Source organism: Chiloscyllium plagiosum, unplaced genomic scaffold, assembly GCF_037043375.1.
Source record: "Chiloscyllium plagiosum isolate Xiang-an unplaced genomic scaffold, Cpla_swu_hap1 HiC_scaffold_24, whole genome shotgun sequence".
Classification (NCBI taxonomy): domain Eukaryota; kingdom Metazoa; phylum Chordata; class Chondrichthyes; order Orectolobiformes; family Hemiscylliidae; genus Chiloscyllium; species Chiloscyllium plagiosum.
Genome location: NW_028270162.1, coordinates 28,164,749 through 28,185,554, shown reverse-complemented (window position 1 = coordinate 28,185,554; position 20,806 = coordinate 28,164,749). Strand labels below are relative to the sequence as shown.

Sequence of the window (20,806 nt, the reverse complement as noted above, 5' to 3'; positions counted from 1 at the left end):
AGTTAACTGCACCTCCACGTTTTATAGCATTGCAATGTCTTTTTCTCATTTTTCTCTGTAATCCAATGTTTAAGTCATCCATGGGCAACAAGTATTGGCCTTGCCACTGATGCCCATATCACATGCAAAAATGAAGAAAAATGTCTATGTCTATGTATATGTATATCAAAAATGTAGTGGTCTGAACACTGATCCTTGAGAACCATCAGGGTCTAACATCTTCCAGTATGAAAACACCCATTTACTATGACTCACTGTTTTCTGTACTTTAATCATTTTTTTCACCCAGTCTCATTTATTGTGCAGTTTGGTGCCACACTGTGAGTTTTGGTTTTTTACAGACTGTTTGAGGAGAAGGCAAAGAACTGTCTTCAGGTTTAGACTTCAAAGTAACACTATTTAATATGCATTAAAAAGGCACAACTTTCCAATAATGTGGGGTTTTAGATTAGTTTTGGGTTTCACACTGAGGTTGTCATATGTGGTGTACTGGTAAGATGAAAGATTTACTCCTCTGGTCAGAGCTTATCGCACTGCGAGTGATCAACAAACGCTGTAGAGATTAAGTGGAACATTTTCTGCATAATGTTTCCACTGAGTAGGCCAGCATTTATTGCCCATCTCTAATTGGTCAAATGTAGTCATTGCTATGAGGTCTAGAGTCACATTTAATTCAAACCAGCAGTTTCTTTCTGTAAAACCCATAAGTCAACCCGATGGTTATTTTCCCCAAAACGTAACAAGTTTCATGGTCATCGTTTGATCCTTAATTCTACGTTCTCACTGAATTCAAATTCCACTATTTACTATTGCAGCATTCAAACCCAATGTTCCCAGAGCATTACCAGGGTGTCTGGATACATAGCTGAGTGATAATACCACGAGGACATCACCTCTCCTGACAGATTTACTAGAAAATCCCTGCAATGCAGAAAGAGGCCATTCAGTCCGTCGAGTTTGTTTGGACCCTCTAAAGAGCATCCTATCCCATTCCTGTAACCCCGCATGGATTTCTTTTATCATGGATAATCCACCTAACCTGCACATTCCTGGACACTGAGACAATTTTTCCTTTTAGCATGACCAATCCACCTGGGGCGGCACTGTGGCTCAGTGGTTAGCTCTGCTGCCTTACAGCGCCAGGACCCAGGTTCAATTCCCGCCTCAGGCAACTGTCTGTGTGGAGTTTGCACATTCTCCCTGTGTCTGCATGGGTTTCCTCCGGGTGCTGCAGTTTCCTCCCACACTCCAAAGATGTGCAGGTTAGGTGAATTGGCCATGCTAAATTGTCCGAAGTGTAAGGTGCATTAGTTAGGGGTAAATGTAGGGGAATGGGTCTGGATGGGTTGCTCTTTGGAGGGTCGGTGTGGACTTGTTGGGCCAAAGGGCCTGTTGCCACACTGTAGGGAATCTAATCTAACCTAATCTAAACTACGTATCTTTGAACTGTGGGAGGAAACCGGCGCACCTGGAAGGAGCCCCCAGCAGATAATAGGAGAATGTGGGAATTTCGCACAGACAATTACCCAAGGCTGAAATCAAACCTGGGTCCCTGGCACTGTGAGGCAACAGTGCTAACCACTGTGCCACCCTCAAGGCCAATGACAATTTTGTTAAACAGAAACACTTGCTGTATTTTTCCATAGGTATGAGTTTCAGAACATGCATGGAGGACGTATATGGTTTAGAACATAATGAAATGAAACATTGATCAAGAGCTGTTATGAGGTTGTCAAACATAATTTCTTTCCCATTGGTTGGTTGTCTGTATAACACAGGATCTGTATAGTAGAGAGGTGTGCTGATCTATTTTACATTTAATTTTATTTCCAGTGATGAAGCTGTGTGAAATCCAAGGAATTAAGTTTTCCATATTTGCCAATTTGTTGATCTATCAAATGAATCTGATACCTTGATTTTTTTTTCTGATGGAAAGATTAGTATAGGCAAATTTTGTTGTATTGTTTAATTGTTAATAGGCACTTGAAGTTATTGATTAATTTGCATAACAATCATAAGGATTTTAATTCCCATGAATTTCACTCATTTTGTTTTCTTGTACTTTTTGCTGATTAAAGATTCTGTTCAATCTTTGTTGTTGTAAAGATTGTTGTGGTGGTGGTGCCAAAGGTGAAAGCTGTTAAAGCATTTGCTATTTTAAAATGATATTTTCAATGTAAAGTTCAAGTTTCCTTTACCAACATGCAACCTACATAGAAATGATTTGAAGTTATTCCCTTTCCAAAATGGCAGAAGGATTTCCCAATGATCTGGGGTAGAAAGTCTCTCAAATTGGCTCTACCTTATAAAGTTCAAAGATTTATTGATTACAGTCAGTTTTGCTATAATGTGCATTTCTTCAACACGAATTATAAAGCAAATAAAGAATTTAGACCATTATTTGTAGAATGTGAACTTTCCTTTGTGTATTGGTGATAATGTGATTCCAGTCCCATTGGTTTAAATGGTGCTGCTATTGTGCAATTTTCTTATAACGTGGGGTTGCACAGGAATGAAATTATCGTGTTATATCAGAACCAACTGTAACCCAAAGATGCCTGTTGTGACATCATCAGGGCCAATTTATTCTACATTCGAGGTATTTTTGTGCCAAACTTGACACCATGGTGTCACTATGGTAGGTACTACTGCTGCACAGCACCAGGAACTTTGATTCCAGCCACAGGTGACTGTCTGTGTGGAGTTTACATGTTCTCCCTGGTTTTGTTGGGTGTTCTGGTTTCCTCTCACAATCCAAAGATGTGTAGGTTAGGTGGGTTGGAGATGCTATGTTGCCTTGTAGTGTCAAGGGACGTGCAGAATTACGGATTAGTCATGGTAATAGGAAAGGATGGAATGGTTTTCAGAGGATCAAATAGCCTCTTTCTGCACTTAGGGCTTCCATGTCATCTGATTTTCACTCTTTTTCTTAATCCAATTATTTATATTGTTAATGAATGCAATCAACAAAATTTCTAATTTGCACAAAAGTAGTTTTAATCTTCATTTGTACCAGCAATTTCATAAAGATTTGACTAACTTCGCTGTTAGGATTCTCAAACTTTGATTTTCAATATCAATTTTGATTCCTGCTACCTATTTTTCTTTATACAATTGATTTCTCTAAGCTTGTATGTGAAGAATTATCTTTACTTGCTGTTGTTTATTTTCTCATTGATTAAGTTATTCAGCAATGTATTAACTCTCTGTTAGAGCTATGCACCTCAGCCTTGTTCTTTCGGGTGGAAAGAAAACTCTTACATCCCTTCCTCAAGGGATTAAAATGTCTGAGTGTCTGGTAGTTGGCCTGTTTTCTGAAATGCTCAATTGCAGATGCTAGAGGGCTTTTATTGCACTCATTTTTATTTAAAGCTGCTTTCTCCTACTACTGGCTGGAAACAACTAATTTAAAGCAGTGTTCTAGATGTTTCTCAACAGGAATTTCTGATCAGAGATGGCTCCCTCACAGCTGCTGTTCAGCTTTGTGTTTATTTCTGGCTTCTAGTTGGTCTTAAAGTTGTGTTGATGGCTTTTTGAAAAAAAATAAAGTTTTTTTGAATTCTTCTGTTCTCCAGACATAATCAGACTTGGCATTGGGTCCTGGTTATTTCTTGATTTTTACTATTGCCATGATTTCTAGGCAGTGAATCCTGTGGCTGCCACTATCTTTTATTATGTAGTTTGATGCAACAATGCAGATTTGGGTTTATTACAGACTGGCTGGGGAGAAGGAAAAGTCAAGAATTGTCTTCACATTTAGACTTCAAAGTAACACAATTTATTGTTAGGTGGAGGTGCCAGTGTTGGGCTGGGATGGACAAAGTCGGATGCCATATGATACCAGGTTATAGTCCAACAGGTTTATTTAAAATCCCAAGCTTCCAGAGCACAGATCCTTTGTCAGGTGACTTCACTTGATGAAGGTGCAGTGCTCTGAATGCTTGTGATTTTAAATAAACTTGTTGGACTATAACCTGGTGTCACATGATTTATTGTGCATTAATACTAAATACTGCTGTACTTGGCAAACATAGATATTCCAGGCTCTTGAGTTATAGTTACATCAAGTAAAGACTAACCTATTCTCTGTGTTCATGTCCATGTTGCAGTTGCTAGTGTTACAGTGTTCCTGCTCATGTAATTCCACCCACACCAAGGTAATTATACTCAGTGATATGCAGCTCCAAGAAGCCATGGCAAGATTACTTCATTGTCCTAGTGTCCTTTCAGAACACAAACTAACATTCAGCCCTGATAATGTTAAGCAACTTTGTAAAATGCATTGTTAAAATCTACACAGCCAACTCCAGTTGGATTCCCCTGTAGCATCCGTGTAATTGCTCTTTTGATAAAAGTTTGTACTCTCTTCCTCAGTTTGTTTATCCAAGAGTCCAAATCACCATTCAGTTTCTTCCAGATAATAAGGAATTTAACACTTTTTGCGCAAAACATTGAATTTTGACTGAATCCTGCTTGAAAGGGGTGTTTCCTTGAACAAGCTTGTTCTGATCTCACCCGAAGCTACCTGCATATAGAAACACGCCTAAGAACTGGTTTTCTTTCGTTTATCTCCCAGGTAGTTCGGTCACATGATAAGTTTCTGAGAAAGTGCTGATGCACTATCTTTGAATCAATACGTTCTGCATGTTTATTGTGGTCTTATGTCGATATTAGCCATTTCAGAATTTTAATTGTGAAGACACAATGATGTATATCCAGCTTGTGCTGGTGTGTGACTTCAAAAGGGAGACTGGCTGCTCATGTCCTTGGTGGGAAAGGTGTCAGCTTTGATGTAAGCTTGGCAAGTCAACATAATGTTTGGGACACAGAACAATCACACATGTAAGGGTGGGTATTGAGTACTTTGGTAGGGAACCTCTGAGCAAGTGGACTGCTTTTGAAGTGGTGCCGTTAAATCTCTTGAGCATTAATGTGGCAGTGAACTTTCAGGTGAACATTGACTTCATGCAAAAAAAGGTCATAAAAAGGGAAATGCTTGAGGCTTGTCAATGGCAAAGAGCGATTGATTCATTGGGAAGTAACCCAACAAAGAACAGTCTGTTTCTTCTATGGTCTTGTAGCCATTGTGTAGATATGGCTAATCCAGTTCAACTTCCAATTATTGGTGGCTTCATGACATGGAAAAAGTAACATGACTTGGTATTGGGTCCTCTTGAAGATAAGGGTAAGACAATTGTAGCTTTTATTGTTAGACATGTAAATTGCCCGTCAGTTACATGACATGAATGGTAACTGCTACTTCTCAACAAAAATGTATATATTGTCTAAATTCTGCAATAAGATGGCTTGGAGGATTTGTGTCTGCCGTTTGAAATGGTTAATTCATTCATGAACAGCCCACTCCTGATTGAAAGTTGCATGGAAGCAGCTGAAGATATTTTCATTTATATAGATATTGAATACTATACAATAAGGTTTCTCAGAGGAGTAGTCAGGAATTGAAGACTTAGGAGAGTTGACAAACTGTGTGGTCAAAAAGACAAAGATCTTGAGGAAGTGGGAAATTGGCAGGAAGGTGAAAGAAGAGATGGTGATGTGTTTTCCTCAGAGGACAGAGAACACGCAGGAGGCCAGTATCAAGCAGGAGCTGTGGGGCATAAACTGCAGGAAGTTACAAGCCTTGCCAGCAAGAAACCCCTGAATGGCTTTATTAACAAAGACAGTTGGCCAAATCTTACGTTTTGTTCGGCTTAACAAAATCAGTTTGGCTGAGTTGTGTTGAGTTTTTAGGATGGATTTTCACCGCGAGGCCCGGTGAACGTTCTTGCATTATCCCACATACTCACCATTTTTGCTGCCTTCCCCATCCCTTTGTGGAGTCCCTGATGTCTGATTCCCGCCCAAGACTACAATGTGGCATTTGCAGAAACACTCAGCACCTAGTGGCTACCCATCAAAAGACTGGCATCTCTTGTGTCTGTCTCATTTTTCAGAGGCCATTGTGCACCCAGACACACATCAGCAATCTGGTGTTGTCCCTCCTTGGCAGTGTTATGGCACAGCAGCAATAGGCCACTCTGTTCCCAGCACATAGTGAGCATGACTCACACTGCCTCACACAAACAACATCATTCTGTCCCTCCAGTCATAGTTTAACCAGCACACCACACACTTCATCTGTTGGCAGCCGCATCCCATCTGAACCCCCTCAAAGCCAGTGCTCCCCTGTCCCCAGTGCCCACTGTCGGCCTAGAGCTTGTCACTGTCCAGTTGGGGAACATCACACACATAAAAATAATTGGACAAGTCTTTTATTTACAGAAAGCAATAGTAAACAAACAAAAGCAAAGAGACTGAAGTTCACCCCCACATAAAAACCAGTTTTCAGCAACATGACTAACATATATTCTCCAGTACATGATTGTCCACTGCTCCCAGCTCTCATCATTTGCAAACTGGTGTTAACAAGGTCCTATCTGGCTTGTAGCACCCGACACAGCTGAACTCTGTCCTGGACAATTACATCCTCCTCCTCCCAATGTCCTTGTCCTCTTCCATGGAAGATGATCCCATTCCCTGCTGCCTTAGGATTCAGCACAGTGCCTTGTTGCCAGCTGTGTTTGTGCAGAACACAGGCCACCAGGACCTGTCCAAGTGGCAAAAACAGATCTTCAGCATCCCCATTATCTGCTCCACCATAGCCCTGGTCAAAGCATGGGCAGCATTGCATCTGTGCTGTGCATCAGTTAGGGGGTTGTGCCATGGTGTCACGAGCCATGGTCGCATTGGGTGACCTTTGTTTCCTTGAAGGGCACTTAGACCCTCAAATCCACCAGGTATATGAGAGTGCTCCAGGATGTAGGAATTGAGGCAGTTGCCAGGGTTAGCAGGCACACACCTTCAGTAAGTGTAACAGTGATCACCTGAACATTAATGGAATGGAATCCCTTTCCTGTTGAAGAATTCTGCAGGGTTGTGATCCAGTTCTCTCAGTGCCACGTGGGTACAGTCAATTGCATTGTGCATATGGGGAAGCCAGCCATGTTCCTGAGTCATAGTGCCAGAGCTGCAACACTGACCTTATCATGGGGGTGTGACCTTGCACAGATGGCATCTGTCATTGTTCTGATACTGATATGGCGTTTGACTGAGAGATTCCACAAAGGTCTCCCATTGTTCCCTGGAATGCAATGACCTGGCCTCTACAGCTTTCTGTGGCAGTGAATTCCATTGATTCCCCACTCTCTGGCTGAAGAAGTTTCTCCTTATCTCTGTTCTAAAAGGTCTTCCCTTTACTCTAAGGCTATGCCCTTGGGTCCTACAAAGTTAAAAATCACACAACACCAGGTTATAGTCCAACAGGTTGTACACCCCAGTCCAACACCGGCATCTCCGAATCATGACTACTATCGACACCCTTGGGTCCTAGTCTCTTTTACCAATGGAAAAATCTTCCCAACATTCACTTTGTCCAGGCCATTCAGTATTCTGTATGTTTCAATTAGATCCCACCCCAAACGTTCTAAATTCCATCGAGTATAAACCCAGCGTCCTCAAATGTCCCTCTTATGTTAGGCTTTTCATACCTGGGACCATTCTCGTGAACTTCCTCTGAACACACTCCAGGGCCAGTACATCCTTCCTGAGATATGGGGCCCACAACTGTGCACAATACTCCAAATGTGGTCAGATCAGAGCCTCAGAAGTACATCCCTGCTTTAATATTCAAGTCCTCTCAAAATAAATGCCATCATTGCATTTGCCTTCCGAGCTACTGACTCAACCTACAAATTTACTTTGAGAGAATTCTGGACTAGAACTCCCAAGTCTCTTTGCACTTCAGACTTCTGAATTTTCTCCCCATTTAGAAAATAGTCCATACCTCTATTCTTCCTACCAACGTGCATGGCCTCACACTTTCTCATGTCATACTCCATCTGCCACTTCTTTGCTCACTCTCCTAACCTGTCCAAATCCTTCTGTGGCCTCCCAGCCTCTTCAATGCCACCTGTTCTATCACTATCTTTGTATCATCTGCAAACGTAGCCAGAATGCCCTCAGTTCCTTCATCTAGATCGTTAATGTATAAAGTGAAAAGTTGTGGTCCAACACTGAGCCTTGTGACAACACCACTTGTCACCGGCTGCCATCCTAAGAAAGACCCTTTTATCTCCACTCTCTGCTTTCTGCCAGACAGTAAAGCCTCTACCCATGCTAGCATCTTGCCTCTGATACCATGGGCCCTTATCTTATTCAGTAGGCTCTTGTGTGGCACCTTGTCAAAGGCCTTCTTGAAATCCAAGTAAGTAACATCCATTGGCACTCCTTGGTCTAACCTGATTATTACTTCCTCAAAGAATTCTAGCAGATTTGTCAGGCATGACCTCCCCTTGATGAAACCATGCTGACTTTGCCCTGTTTTACCATACACTTCCAAGTATTCAGAAATTTCATCTTTCACAGTGGATGCCAGGATCTTACCATGACTGAGGTTAGGCTAATTGGTGTGTAATCTTCCATCTTTTGCTTTACCCCCTTCTTAAATAGGGGTATTACGTTGGTGATTTTCCAGTCCTCTGGGACCTGCCCTGATTCTAGTGATTTACCACTAACACCTCCGCTATCTCTTCAGCTATCTCCCTTAGAACTCGGGAATGTAGTCCATCTGGTATAGACATGACTGAGAAGGCCTTTGGCCACTGTAGCAGCTACCTGACTGATGATATGGCATTCCCTTGACCACTGCTGCTGGCACTACAGGACTGACCAGTGAACACCCCCACCCCTGCTCCTCAGACTGCCCTGGTACAGATCTTTGGGCATGAATGCTGAAACAGATAAATGATCATATAAAGCCTCTGACTGATAGTACTGGGACCAGCTGACTGACAGCAATTTCCTCCCTTGATTGGATTAAGAACGAGCCCCAGCAGTTTCTGACATGTCCAGTTGGTTGAATGCACAGGCAGCTGACACATACTGTACATATCAGATGAGGTCACAGTATGCCATCAATCAAGAAATCCCTCACTCCTCCCAAACAGTTCTCTGCTAACAAACAGCCTGTCTGTGTGTCTACTCTAAAGAGCACCACAGTGTGGCATATAACGTATAACCCTGGCTGATGGGTCAACATACTCACAAGCAAAACAATGCAATGTAAGGCATGGATGCTGCATGCATGAGATCCGTGCTATGTGAGTGAATGCTATGATAGCAATCCTTGAGCTGAGTGCCTGTCCCCATGCCCAGTAGCTGATGTGTGCTGCAGTGCACGTCTGTGCTTCCTTAGTGGTCTGTGAATGAATCAGAGAGTTGCCGTGGTGCTTGATGGGTTGGCAGATGCCAATGTCCGTGGATGAGGGACGTGTGCAGCTGGTGCCTGTAGATCATACCAGTTTGATTGAAACTGTTCTGGTTTCCATGTTGCGTTTCTCGGCATGTAGCATGTTTGGCCGTTTTGTTAAGAATGGAAGCTGAATATTAATGAGGCAAGTTGTGCCGTCAACAAAGTGTTTAACAAGCAATAATCCCCCTTAATTGGTAACTCAACATGCTGCTTCTGAAAACAGGAATGCTGTTGTGGTTCTGTTCGCCGAGCTGGGAATTTCTGTTGCAGATGTTTCTAACCTGTCTAGGTGACATCCTCAGTGCTTCGGTGCCTCCTGTGAAGTGCTTCTGTGATGTTTCCTCCGAGAGAAGTACCTGTCAGGAATAAGTTGAATCTTTTGGAAACAGTAGAGACTGATGACACTGCCAGTTCACAAGGTGGCCAGGTCTGTCAATCAAAAGTTGGCTCAGAGGCAGAGCTGAAGAGTCGGACATCACACAGAGCCGTGGTAATAGGGGACTCCATCGTGAGAGGAACTGACCGGGGTTTTTGTAGCAGCAGACGGGATTTAAGGATGGTGTGTTGCCTTCCTGGTGCCAGGGTGAAAGACATCGCGGACAGAGTGCAGGAAATCCTCAAGGATGAGGGTGAAGAGCCAGAGGTGGTGGTACATGTCGGCACAAATGATGTCGTGGCTGGTGTGGCAAGAAACAGGGAAATAATGGACTTGAACGTGTGGTTGGGGAACTAGTGCAGGAAGCAAGGATTTAAGTTCTTGGATCACTGGGGTATATTTTGTGGTAAGCACAAATTCTACAAGAGAGACGGTTTGCACCTTAATAGGTTAGGGACCAGTATTCTGGCAGGCAGGTTTTTTACTGCAACACCGCTACATTTAAACTAAGTAGCGGGGGGGGAGGGGACAAACTGGATGTTTAAAAAGGAAATTGAAGGGAAAGTTAGAACAAAAGAAGTCAAGAAAGACAACTGTATCAATGAGGCAGAAAACTCAGAAAGGGATTATGCTGTAAGGTTGAGTGAAATAGGGATTGATGGGAAGGGTGAGAGCAGTAACAAATTAAAAATACTATACATGAATGCACGAAGCATTAGACATAAGATGGATGAGCTTGAGGCTCTTTTGGAAATTGGCAGATACGATATTGTGGGGATAACTGAGACGTGGCTTCAAGTGGACAGGGCCTGGAAAATGAATATTCAAGGCTACACGTGCTATCGTAAGGACAGACTGACGGGCAGAGGGGGTGGGGTGGCCATGTTGGTAAGGGAGGATATTCAGTCCCTTGCGCGGGGGGACCTAGAATCAGGGGATGTAGAGTCAGTGTGGATAGAGCTGCGAAATACTAAGGGTAAAAAGACCCTCTTGGGAGTCATCTACAGGCCCCAAACAGTAGTCTGGATGTCAGATGTAAGTTGAATCAGGAGCTGAAATTGGTCTGTCGCAAAGATGTTACTACAGTTGTTATGGGGGATTTTAACATGCAGGTAGACTGGGAGAATCAGGATGGTATTGGACCTCAAGAAAGAGACTTTGTGGAGTGCCTCAGAGATGGATTCTTAGAGCAGCTGGTGCTGGAGCCGACCAGGGAGAAGGCAATTCTGGATCTGGTATTGTGTAACGAACCAGAATTGGTCAGAGACCTCAAAGTGAAGGAGCCATTGGGAAGTAGTGACCATAATACATTAAGCTTCAATCTGCAATTTGAGAGGGAGAGGGTACAGTCGGAAGTGACAGTACTTCTGTTGAATAAAGGGAACTATGGAGCTATGAGGGAGGAGCTGGCCAAAGATCAATGGTGCAATATCTTAACAAGGAGGACCGTGGAGGAACAATGGCAGATATTTCTGAGTATAATGTAGAAGTTGCAGGATCAGTTCATTCCAAAAAGGAAGAAAGATCCTAGGAGGAGGCATGGGTGGCTGTGGCTGACGAGGGAAGTTAAGAAACATATAAAGTTAAAAGAGAAAAAGTATAACATAGCAAAGATAAGTGGGAAAACTGAGGACTGGGAAGCTTTTAAAGAGCAACAGAGGATTACTAAGAAGGAAATACGCAGAGGAAAAATGAGGTACGAAGGTAAACTGGCCAATAATATAAAGGAGGATAGTAAAAGCTTTTTTAGGTATGTGCAAGGCAAAAAAATGGTTAGGACTAAAATTGGGCCCTTGAAGACAGAAACAGGGGAATATATTACGGGGAACAAAGAAATGGCAGAAGAATTAAATGGGTACTTCAGATCTGTGTTCACTGGGGAAGACACAAGCAATCTCCCTGAGGTAACAGTGGCTGAAGGACCTGAACTTAAGGGAATTTATATTTGCCAGGAATCAGTGTTGGAGAGACTGTTAGGTCTGAAGGTTGATAAGTCTCCAGGGCCTGATGGTCTACATCCCAGAGTACTAAAGGAGGTGGCTCGGGAAATCGTGGATGCGTTGATGATTATTTTCCAGAGTTCGATAGATTCAGGGTCGGTTCCTGAGGATTGGAGGGTGGCTAATGTTATACCACTTTTCAAGAAAGGTGGGAGAGAGAAAGCAGGAAATTATACACCAGTTAGTCTGACCTCAGTAGTGGGAAAGATGCTGGAGTCTATTATAAAGGATGAAATTACAGCACATCTGGATAGTAGTAACAGGATAGGACAGAGTCAGCATGGATTTATGAAGGGGAAATCATGCTTGACTAATCTTCTTGAGTTTTTTGAGGATGTAACTCTGAAGATGGACGAGGGAGATCCAGTAGATGTAGTGTACCTGGACTTTCAGAAAACTTTTGATAAAGTCCCACACAGGAGGTTAGTGAGTAAAATTAGGGTGCATGGTATTGGGGGCAAAGTACTAGATTGGATTGAAAATTGGTTGGCTGATAGGAAACAAAAGGTAGTGATAAACGGCTCCATTTCGGAATGGCAGGCAATGACCAGTGGGGTACCGCAGGGATCTGTGCTGGGACCGCAGCCTTTTACAATATATGTTAATGATATAGAAGATGGTATCAGCAATAACATTAGCAAATTTGCTGATGATACAAAGCTGGGTGGCAGGGTGAAATGTGATGAGGATGTTAGGAGATTACAGGGTGACCTGGACAAGTTAGGTGAGTGGGCAGATGCATGGCAGATGCAGTTTAATGTGGATAAATGTATGGTTATCCACTTTGGTGGCAAGTACAGGAAGGCAGATTATTACTTAAATGGAATCAATTTAGGTAAAGGGGCAGTACAGAGAGATCTGGGTGTTCTTGTACACCAGTCAATGAAGGCAAGCATGCAGGTACAGCAGGTAGTGAAGAAGGCTAATAGCATGCTGGCCTTCATAACAAGAGGAATTGAGTATAGAAGCAAAGAGGTGCTTCTGCAGCTGTACAGGGCCCTGGTGAAACCACACCTGGAGTATTGTGTGCAGTTCTGGTCACCAAATTTGAGGAAAGACATTCTGGCTATTGAGGGAGTGCAGCGTAGGTTCACGAGGTCAATTCCTGGAATGGCGGGATTACCTTACACTGAAAGACTGGGCTTGTATATCCTTGAGTTTAGAAGACTGAGAGGGGATCTGATTGAGACATATAAGATTATGAAAGGATTGGACACTCTGGCAGCAGGAAACATGTTTCTGCTGATGGGTGAGTGCCGAAGCAGAGGACACAGCTTAAAAATATGGGGTAGACCATTTAGGACAGAGATGAGGAGAAACTTCTTCACCCAGAGAGTGGTGGCTGTGTGGAATGCTCTGCCCCAGAGGGCAGTGGCGGCCCAGTCTCTGGATTCATTTAAGAAAGAGTTGGATAGAGCTCTCAAAGATAGTGGAGATAAGGCAGGAAGAGGATACTGATTAGGAATGATCAGCCATGATCATATTGAATGGCAGTGCAGGCTAGAAGGGCTGAATGGCCTACTCCTGCACCTATTGTCTATTGTCTATTGTCTATTGTCTATTGGCATTTCTAGTGGTTTGTATCTGCCGCTTCCGGTTGTCAGTTTCAGCTGTCCGCTGCAGTGGCCGGTATATTGGGTCCAGGTCGATGTGCTTGTTGATTGAATCTGTGGATGAGTGCCATGCCTCTAGGAATTCCCTAGCTGTTCTCTGTTTGGCTTGTCCTATAATAATAATGTTGTCCCAGTCAAACTCATGTTGCTTGTCATCTGCGTGTGTGGCTACTAAGGATAGCTGGTCGTGTCATTTCGTGGCTAGGTGGTGTTCATAGATGCGGATCATTAGCTGTCTTTCTGTTTGTCCTATGTAGTGTTTTGTGCAGTCCTTGCATGGGATTTTGTACACTACGTTGGTTTTGCTCATGCTGGGTATCGGGTCCTTTGTCCTGGTGAGTTGTTGTCTGAGAGTGGCTGTTGGTTTGTGTGCTGTTATGAGTCCTAGTGGTCGTAGTAGTCTGGTTGTCAGTTCAGAAATGTTCTTGATGTATGGTAACGTGGCTAGTCCTTTGGGTTGTGGCATGTCCTCATTCCATTTGAATCAACAGATTCAATCAACAAGCACATTGACCTGGACCCAATATACCGGCCACTGCAGTGGACAGCTGGAACTGACAACCGGAAGCGGCAGATACAAACCACTATAAATGCCGGAAGAAACAGCACAGAAGCACTTCATAGGAGGCTTCCAAGCACTGAGGATGTCACCTAGACAGGGGACGAAACGTCTGCAACACAAATTCCCAGTTCGGTGAACAGAACCACAACGTGCACCCGAGCTACAAATCTTCTCACAAACTTTGAACATGAATGCTGGCTAGAGACGCACCCAATGTTGAGATGGTCCTTGCCAGGCTTCTGGTCGAACACTGCCACAAATATCACCATAATCTATGTCACTCAGACCTCTATAAGATTCTGCCCAGGGTGTTCTCATTTTGTGTGTTGGTGATGGTGGTGGGGGTGAGGGGGCGAAACCAATGGAAATTAGCAGAGGCAAGAATCTGATCAAGCTTAAGGCAGGGCAGAATGTAAGAAAAGGGGTCTTGATATTGTCTAGGATAGAGGTGATGTGGCCTGCGAGGAGAACGGTGGAGAATCTGAGTATTCTAGTGAGGAAAATACAGACAAGGGTTTCAGCAGTGGGAAGCGTGAGCCTAGGGCAGAGTGGGCAATATTGCTGAGATTGAAGGAGATGGTACCTGTGATGATTAGGGTTGGGATTTTATATTCCGTTTAGGATCAAACAGTGCAACAAAACTGTATATCGCCTGATTCATCCTGAATGAAGGGCCAGAATGTTTGAGTTGGGGAAATCAGTAAATGTTTGCTGTAGGGAAATTAGTAAATGAGTGTGACAGCTTCAGTTTTCCTGCTGTTCATTTGGTGAATAGACTGACTCTTCCACACCTTGGGATTAGTATGGGAAAGATTTTGATGGGAATGAGATAGTTAACCAGATGTCCTATAATGTATTCTTATATCTTGATAATGCAGCATCTTTAAAAGAGTACACTTAACTCAGTGAAGCCAATATTTGGTATTCAAATCAACTCTCAGTTAAAGAGTTGCTGTAATATAATCTGCTTGTTGCATAATCTTCCATTTTGAAAACTCACCTCATGTCCTCAGTATACAGTCTGTAGCAGACTGAATTTCTTGCTTTATTGCCGAGTTAATCTGGGGCGGTTCTTGTTTTTTTCTCTGTCACCATCATTCATTTAATCCCTTTTTCAATTGTGCTGCTAATATGTGTTTGCAGACAGTCTTAAAACCCTGTGAGATAAGCCAGTTTCTGTGTTGCTTCATCTCACCATCTCCATGGTGACACTGTCTGTGTCTTTCCCACATTTTTGGTTTCTTCCTTCAATAGATTTTGGCATAGCCTTACTCACCTTCATGTTTTGTATGATTCTGTGTTCAAAATATTCAGTCTGTCCAAATGCTTTTGAACTGATAATCAGATATTATGATTTTATTTGTCTTTCCTAATAATGATTTTGGTGCCTTCCCCCACCCCCCGTTGAAACTATTAATCCTATTGCATTAGATTTGCCGTCCTTTGAATTTTGCTATAATTGTACATCTAATTTCAGCAGCTAATTTGCTTCATTGAGGTCTTCTTTTCACATTTAAGCCTTGTATCTTACTAATTGACATTTTCAGAGATTTTGTTAATCAGAGTAACTCTTGCTCATGTAAAACAACAAGGCATTCACGATACAGTTTATTTTCAGATCCAGGTGAGTCAGAGGACAACTCATATTATCTTGCACATTCAAATACAAATATATGCACAATATGTATGAGAAGGTTGTGTTCATATAAGTTTAGGCAGGATTTAAGATTACTTCTTGATTAGTGACTTAACTTTCCAGTCCATATCCATGGTCCTTGTGTAACTGGTGTAAAAGAGCCATTTATTGGTCTAATTGGAATGAATTGTCCATTTGAAGAGATTTCAGACTTATGATCATGTGTTGTCTGATGACATTGAATCAAAATTCATTGTTGCTCCGAGGATGTGTGCACAAACTCCATTCTGTTTCACCTCCATTGGTCTGTAATGTGAAACACTTCTACACACACATCACTAATATATTGTATGGTTTACTGGGTAACATAGTGAGGACAAAAACTGCTAAAAATGATATATGCTTATAGGTTAGTATAAAAGCCCTCTCTCATTCATAATTTATGGCCTCATTGTTACCACCAGAAGACTTCCATGACTCTAGGATGTTGATATCTTTTGTACTTCAGCTCGCCAATCTTTATTTCTTTTTATTTTTTGCTGCATGCTTGATTTGACATTGAGATCCTCCGCTCTAGCTTACCTTCTCAATCCTTGCTCTGTGAATTTTTTCATTCTTTAATGTAATTAGTGAGGGAGATATAGGGCTGAATTTTGCATGAGGGGAAGGGTGGGTACTCTCTTCCCAGAAGAACAATCGGTCCCAAAATGACCAATTTCAAACAAAGCCACAACGCACACTCCTGTCAGTCTGAAAGAAGTGTAGATTGAATTTCCACTCCTTACTGGGCATCCAGTGAATCAGAAACAGTGGGTCTTGAGGCACATGTAGGCTAGGCCAGGCAGATACAGCAGATTTCCTTCCCAAAAGGATATTTACAACAATTGATGATGTGTTGATAACCATTACTGAGTTTAGTTTTCTTTAATTGAGTTGAAACTCCATTATTGACCACGTTGGTATTTGAAGTTTAGATCAGAGTGGTGCTGGAAAAGCACAGCAGGTCAGGCAGCATCCCAGGGGCAGGAAAATCGATGTTTCAGGCAAAAACGCTTAATCAAGAATCCATTTCCCTAGAGCAACCTTTTGGCAGTTTATAAAATAATAAGGAGTACAGATAGAGTTAATGGTAGTTGTCTTTTCCCTAGGACAGGGGATTTCAAGACTAGGGGCACACTTTTAAGGTGAGAGGAGAGAGATTTTAAAGAGATATGAGGGTCATATTATTGACACAGAGGGTGGTTCACGTGTGGAATGAACTTCCTGAGGAGTGGAGAGGAAAGACCAGATCTAAAAGTTGAAATTCTAAATTGGAGAAAGGCCAATTTTGACAGTATTAGGCAAGAACTTTTGAAAGCTGATTGGAGGCAGATGTTCGCAGGTAAAGGAAAGGCTGGAAAATGGGAAGCCTTCAGAAATGAGATAACAAGAATCCAGAGAAAGTATATTCCTGTCAGGGTGAAAGGGAAGGCTGGTAGGTATATGGAATGCTGGATGACTAAAGAAGTTGAAAGTTTGGTTAAGAGAAAGAAGGAAGCATATGTCAGGTACAGACAGGATAGAAGAGTATAAAGAAAGTAGGAGTATAAAGAAAGTAGGAGTATATTTAAGAGGGAAATCAGGAGGGCAAAACGGGGACATGAGATAGTTTTGGAAAATAGAATTAAGGAGAATCCAAAGGGTTTTTACAAATATGTTAAGGACAAAAGGGTAACTAGGGAGAGAATAGGGCCCTTCAAAGATCAGCAAGGCGGCCTTTGTGTGGCGCCACAGAAAATGGGGGAGATACTAAATGAATATTTTGCATCAGTATTTACTGTGGAAAAGGATATGGAAGATATAGACTGTAAGGAGATAGATGGTGACATCTTGCAAAATGTCCAGATTACAGAGGAGGAAGTGCTGGATGTCTTGAAATGGTTAAAAGTGGATACATCCCCAGGACCTGTCAGGTGTACCCGAGAACTCTGTGGGAAGCTAGAGAAGTGATTGCTGGGTCTCTTGCTGAGATATTTGTATCATCAATAGTCACAGGTGAGGTGCCGGAAGACTGGAGGTTGGCAAACGTGGTGTCATTGTTTAAGAAGGGTGGTAAAGACAAGCCAGGGAACTATAGACCGGTGAGCCTGACCTCGGTGGTGGGCAGGTTGTTGGAGAGAATCCTGAGGGACAGGATGTACATGTATTTGGAAAGGCAAGGACTGATTCGGGATAGTCAACATGGATTTGTGTGTGGGAAATCATGTCTCACAAACTTGATTGAGTTTTTTGAAGAAGTAACAAAGAAGATTGATGAGGGCAGAGCAGTAGATGTGATCTTTATGGACTTCAGTAAGACTTTCGACAAGGTTCCCCATGGGAGACTGATTAGCAAGGTTAGATCTCATGGAATACAGGGAGAACTTGCCATTTGGATACAGAACTGGCTCAAAGGTAGAAGTCGGGGCGGTGGTGGAGGGTTGTTTTTCAGACTCGAGGCATGTGACCAGTGGAGTGCCACAAGAATCGGTGCTGGGCCTTCGACTTTTTGTCATTTATATAAATGATTTGGTTGCGAGCATAAGAGGTACAGTTAGTAAGTTTGCAGATGACACCAAAATTGGAGGTGTAGTGGACAGTGAAGAGGGTTACCTCAGATTACAACAGGATCTGGACCAGATGGGGCAATGGGCTGAGAAGTGGCAGATGGAGTTTAATTTAGATAAATGTGAGGTGCTGCATTTTGGGAAAGCAAATCTTAGCGGGACATATACACTTAATGGTAAGGTCCTAGGGAGTGTTGCTGAACAAAGAGACCTTGAAGTGCAGGTTCATAGCTCCTTGAAAGTGGAGTCGCAGGTAGATAGGATAGTGAAGAAGGCGTTTGGTATGCTTTCCTTTATTGGTCAGAGCATTGAGTACAGGAGTTGGGAGGTCATGTTGTGGCTGTACAGGACATGGGTTAGGCCATTGTTGGAATATTGTGTGCCATTTTGGTCTCCTTCCTATCGGAAAGATGTTGTGAAACTTGAAAGGGTTCTGAAAAGATTTACAAGGATGTTGCCAAGGTTGGAGGATCTGAGCTAAAGGGAGAGGCCGAACAGGCTGGGGCTGTTTTCCCTGGAGCGTCGGAAGCAGAGATTTACAAAATTATGAGGGGCATGGATAGGATAAATAGATAAAGTCTTTTCCCGGAGATCGGGGAGTCCAGAACTAGAGGGCATAGGTTTAGGGTGAGAGGGGAAAGATATAGAAGAGACCTAAGGGGCAACGTTTTCACACAGAGGGTGGTACATGTATGGAATGAGCTGCCAGAGGATGGTACAATTGCAACATTTAGGAGGCATTTGGATGGGTATATGAATAGGAAGGGTTTGGAGGGATATGGGCCAGGTGCTGGCAGGTGGTACTAGATTGGGTTGGGATATCTGGTCAGCCTGGACAGGTTGGACCGAAGGGTCTGTTTCCATGCTGTACAGCTCTATGACTCTAAGTAGTGGATATGGATACAATTACAATGTCTAAAGGACATTTGGATAAGTACATGAATAGAAAAGGTTTAGAATGTTTATGTGCCAGGATCAGGCAGGTGGGACTAGTTTAGTTTGGGATTATATTTGGCATGGACTGGTTGGACAGAAGTGTGTGTTTTCATACAGTGTGACTCTATGGCCATGAATCTATGAGCCTTGGTTTCTTGATTATTGATTGAGTGAACTTACCTTGACATCATCATTTCCCCAAATGCTGGCAGATGTCCTGCTACAGCAAAATTTCAATAATGCTAGAACCCCTTTCTCTAAAATGTCTAAAAAAACGCATCAAATAGAATGAAGTGCAGTAACTGATTATGAAGACTAAAGCAACGTTGATAATTCCCCAAACAGCAATGAAGTAAAAGTCTAGTTAAGTTTTTGTGGCATTGTTTGTGGAGGAATTTTAGCACACAATCCTAGAAGAATTGCTTCATGGTTTTCAAAGGCTTTCAAATGCCCTGCAGATAGTCAGAGATGGCTTTGGTTTAATGTCTCATCCAAAGGATGGAGCCTTCTCTCAATGTTGCACAAATACATGCCAAATTATGTGTCTCTATCCAGAGCCTGGATTTAAATGCACAATTTCCTGACTTGGAAAAGAGAATCCTTCTTGTTTAATCAGCTGATACAAAAGCCTAAGATGCATTGATAGAGATTGTGTTCCATTGATTGCAATGTTTTGATGACGATTGTTGCTTTAATATTTAGAACTGCTACGATATGGAGGAACCTAAATCCATTCTGGGGTGAAGAATATACTCTCCATCTACCCATGGGCTTCCACAACCTCTCATTTTTTGTAATGGATGAAGACACCATTGGGTAAGTGTTTCTTTAATGCTGGCATTTAGACTAATTAAAAGGACATTTTTATTAAAAGAAATATTGTTATAAGAGATACAACTGTTATTGAGTTTCTGGAAAAGCCTGAAAATTGCTGTTATTTTGGGTTTGAATTCGAGGTCAATAAAGATTTTAGCAGGAATGCACTCCCTCACGTTTACTCAAATTTAGTGCACACTAAAATCGTGGCAGTATCTGCTGAAAGGGCACTATGAAACAAAAGACTGATTCTCACTCAGGTGCACTGTGATAGAGCTGGGGCATTATGGGATGGTGGCGGGGAGACCCAATTTAGAGCCTGAGACCTGAATTTTCCCAGGCCTGCAGAGATGGACCTGCAGGCATGCTGCAAGCCATTACTGAAAACATCAATCTTGTTCTGATCTGACCTGGTCTCATCTGTGACTGCTTTTGCCATGGACACATTGCCCTGATGAAGAGACTGTTAGGGAGCAGAGTGAGGGGTCTGGCAAGATCTTCCTCGTCACAGACCAGCTCTCATGAAGGCTGGAGGTACCTTGAAAGTGCTCCCCTAACATTAGGCAGAAAACACTTAACTAGAAGGAACACATCTATTTCCCGACCAATTCTCAATTTCACCTGCTGTTATAATCAGCTGGGAATAGACAAATACTATTTTTGAGCATCATCAACATGTCACTGTATTTTACAGGCCACTGTATTCCCCACCCCGGCTAAAGATTCGATAGGGAGCCCACCATCATAAAGGCTGATGCCCTGCAACCTCTATAACCTGGAAGCAACATTGATTGCTGCTGTTGTCCAGTCTTATGCCAAGGGGAGCAGCATTCAGGCCTCCGGATGCAATGGCCTGTCCATCAGAATTAGGTCTTCAGGAGCAGTAGTTCCATGCTGGAAGACACAGTTTCATGGAGGACCCTCATGTTGGTCCAGTAGTCTTCACGTTTGATCCTCAGCATTTGACATATT

The 20,806-nt window shown here is 42.6% G+C and overlaps 1 protein-coding gene across 2 annotated transcripts in view; it reads left to right on the top strand.

Moving 5' to 3' along the window:
• Nucleotides 1-20,806, top strand: part of rasal1a (RAS protein activator like 1a (GAP1 like)) — a 271,746-nt gene that overhangs the window by 13,712 nt on the left and 237,228 nt on the right. For both annotated transcript variants that reach the window (XM_043715652.2, XM_043715650.2), the window contains exon 3: nt 19,721-19,834. In XM_043715652.2, the coding sequence (XP_043571587.1) occupies nt 19,721-19,834 (114 nt within the window). The remainder of the gene's footprint in view (nt 1-19,720; nt 19,835-20,806) is intronic.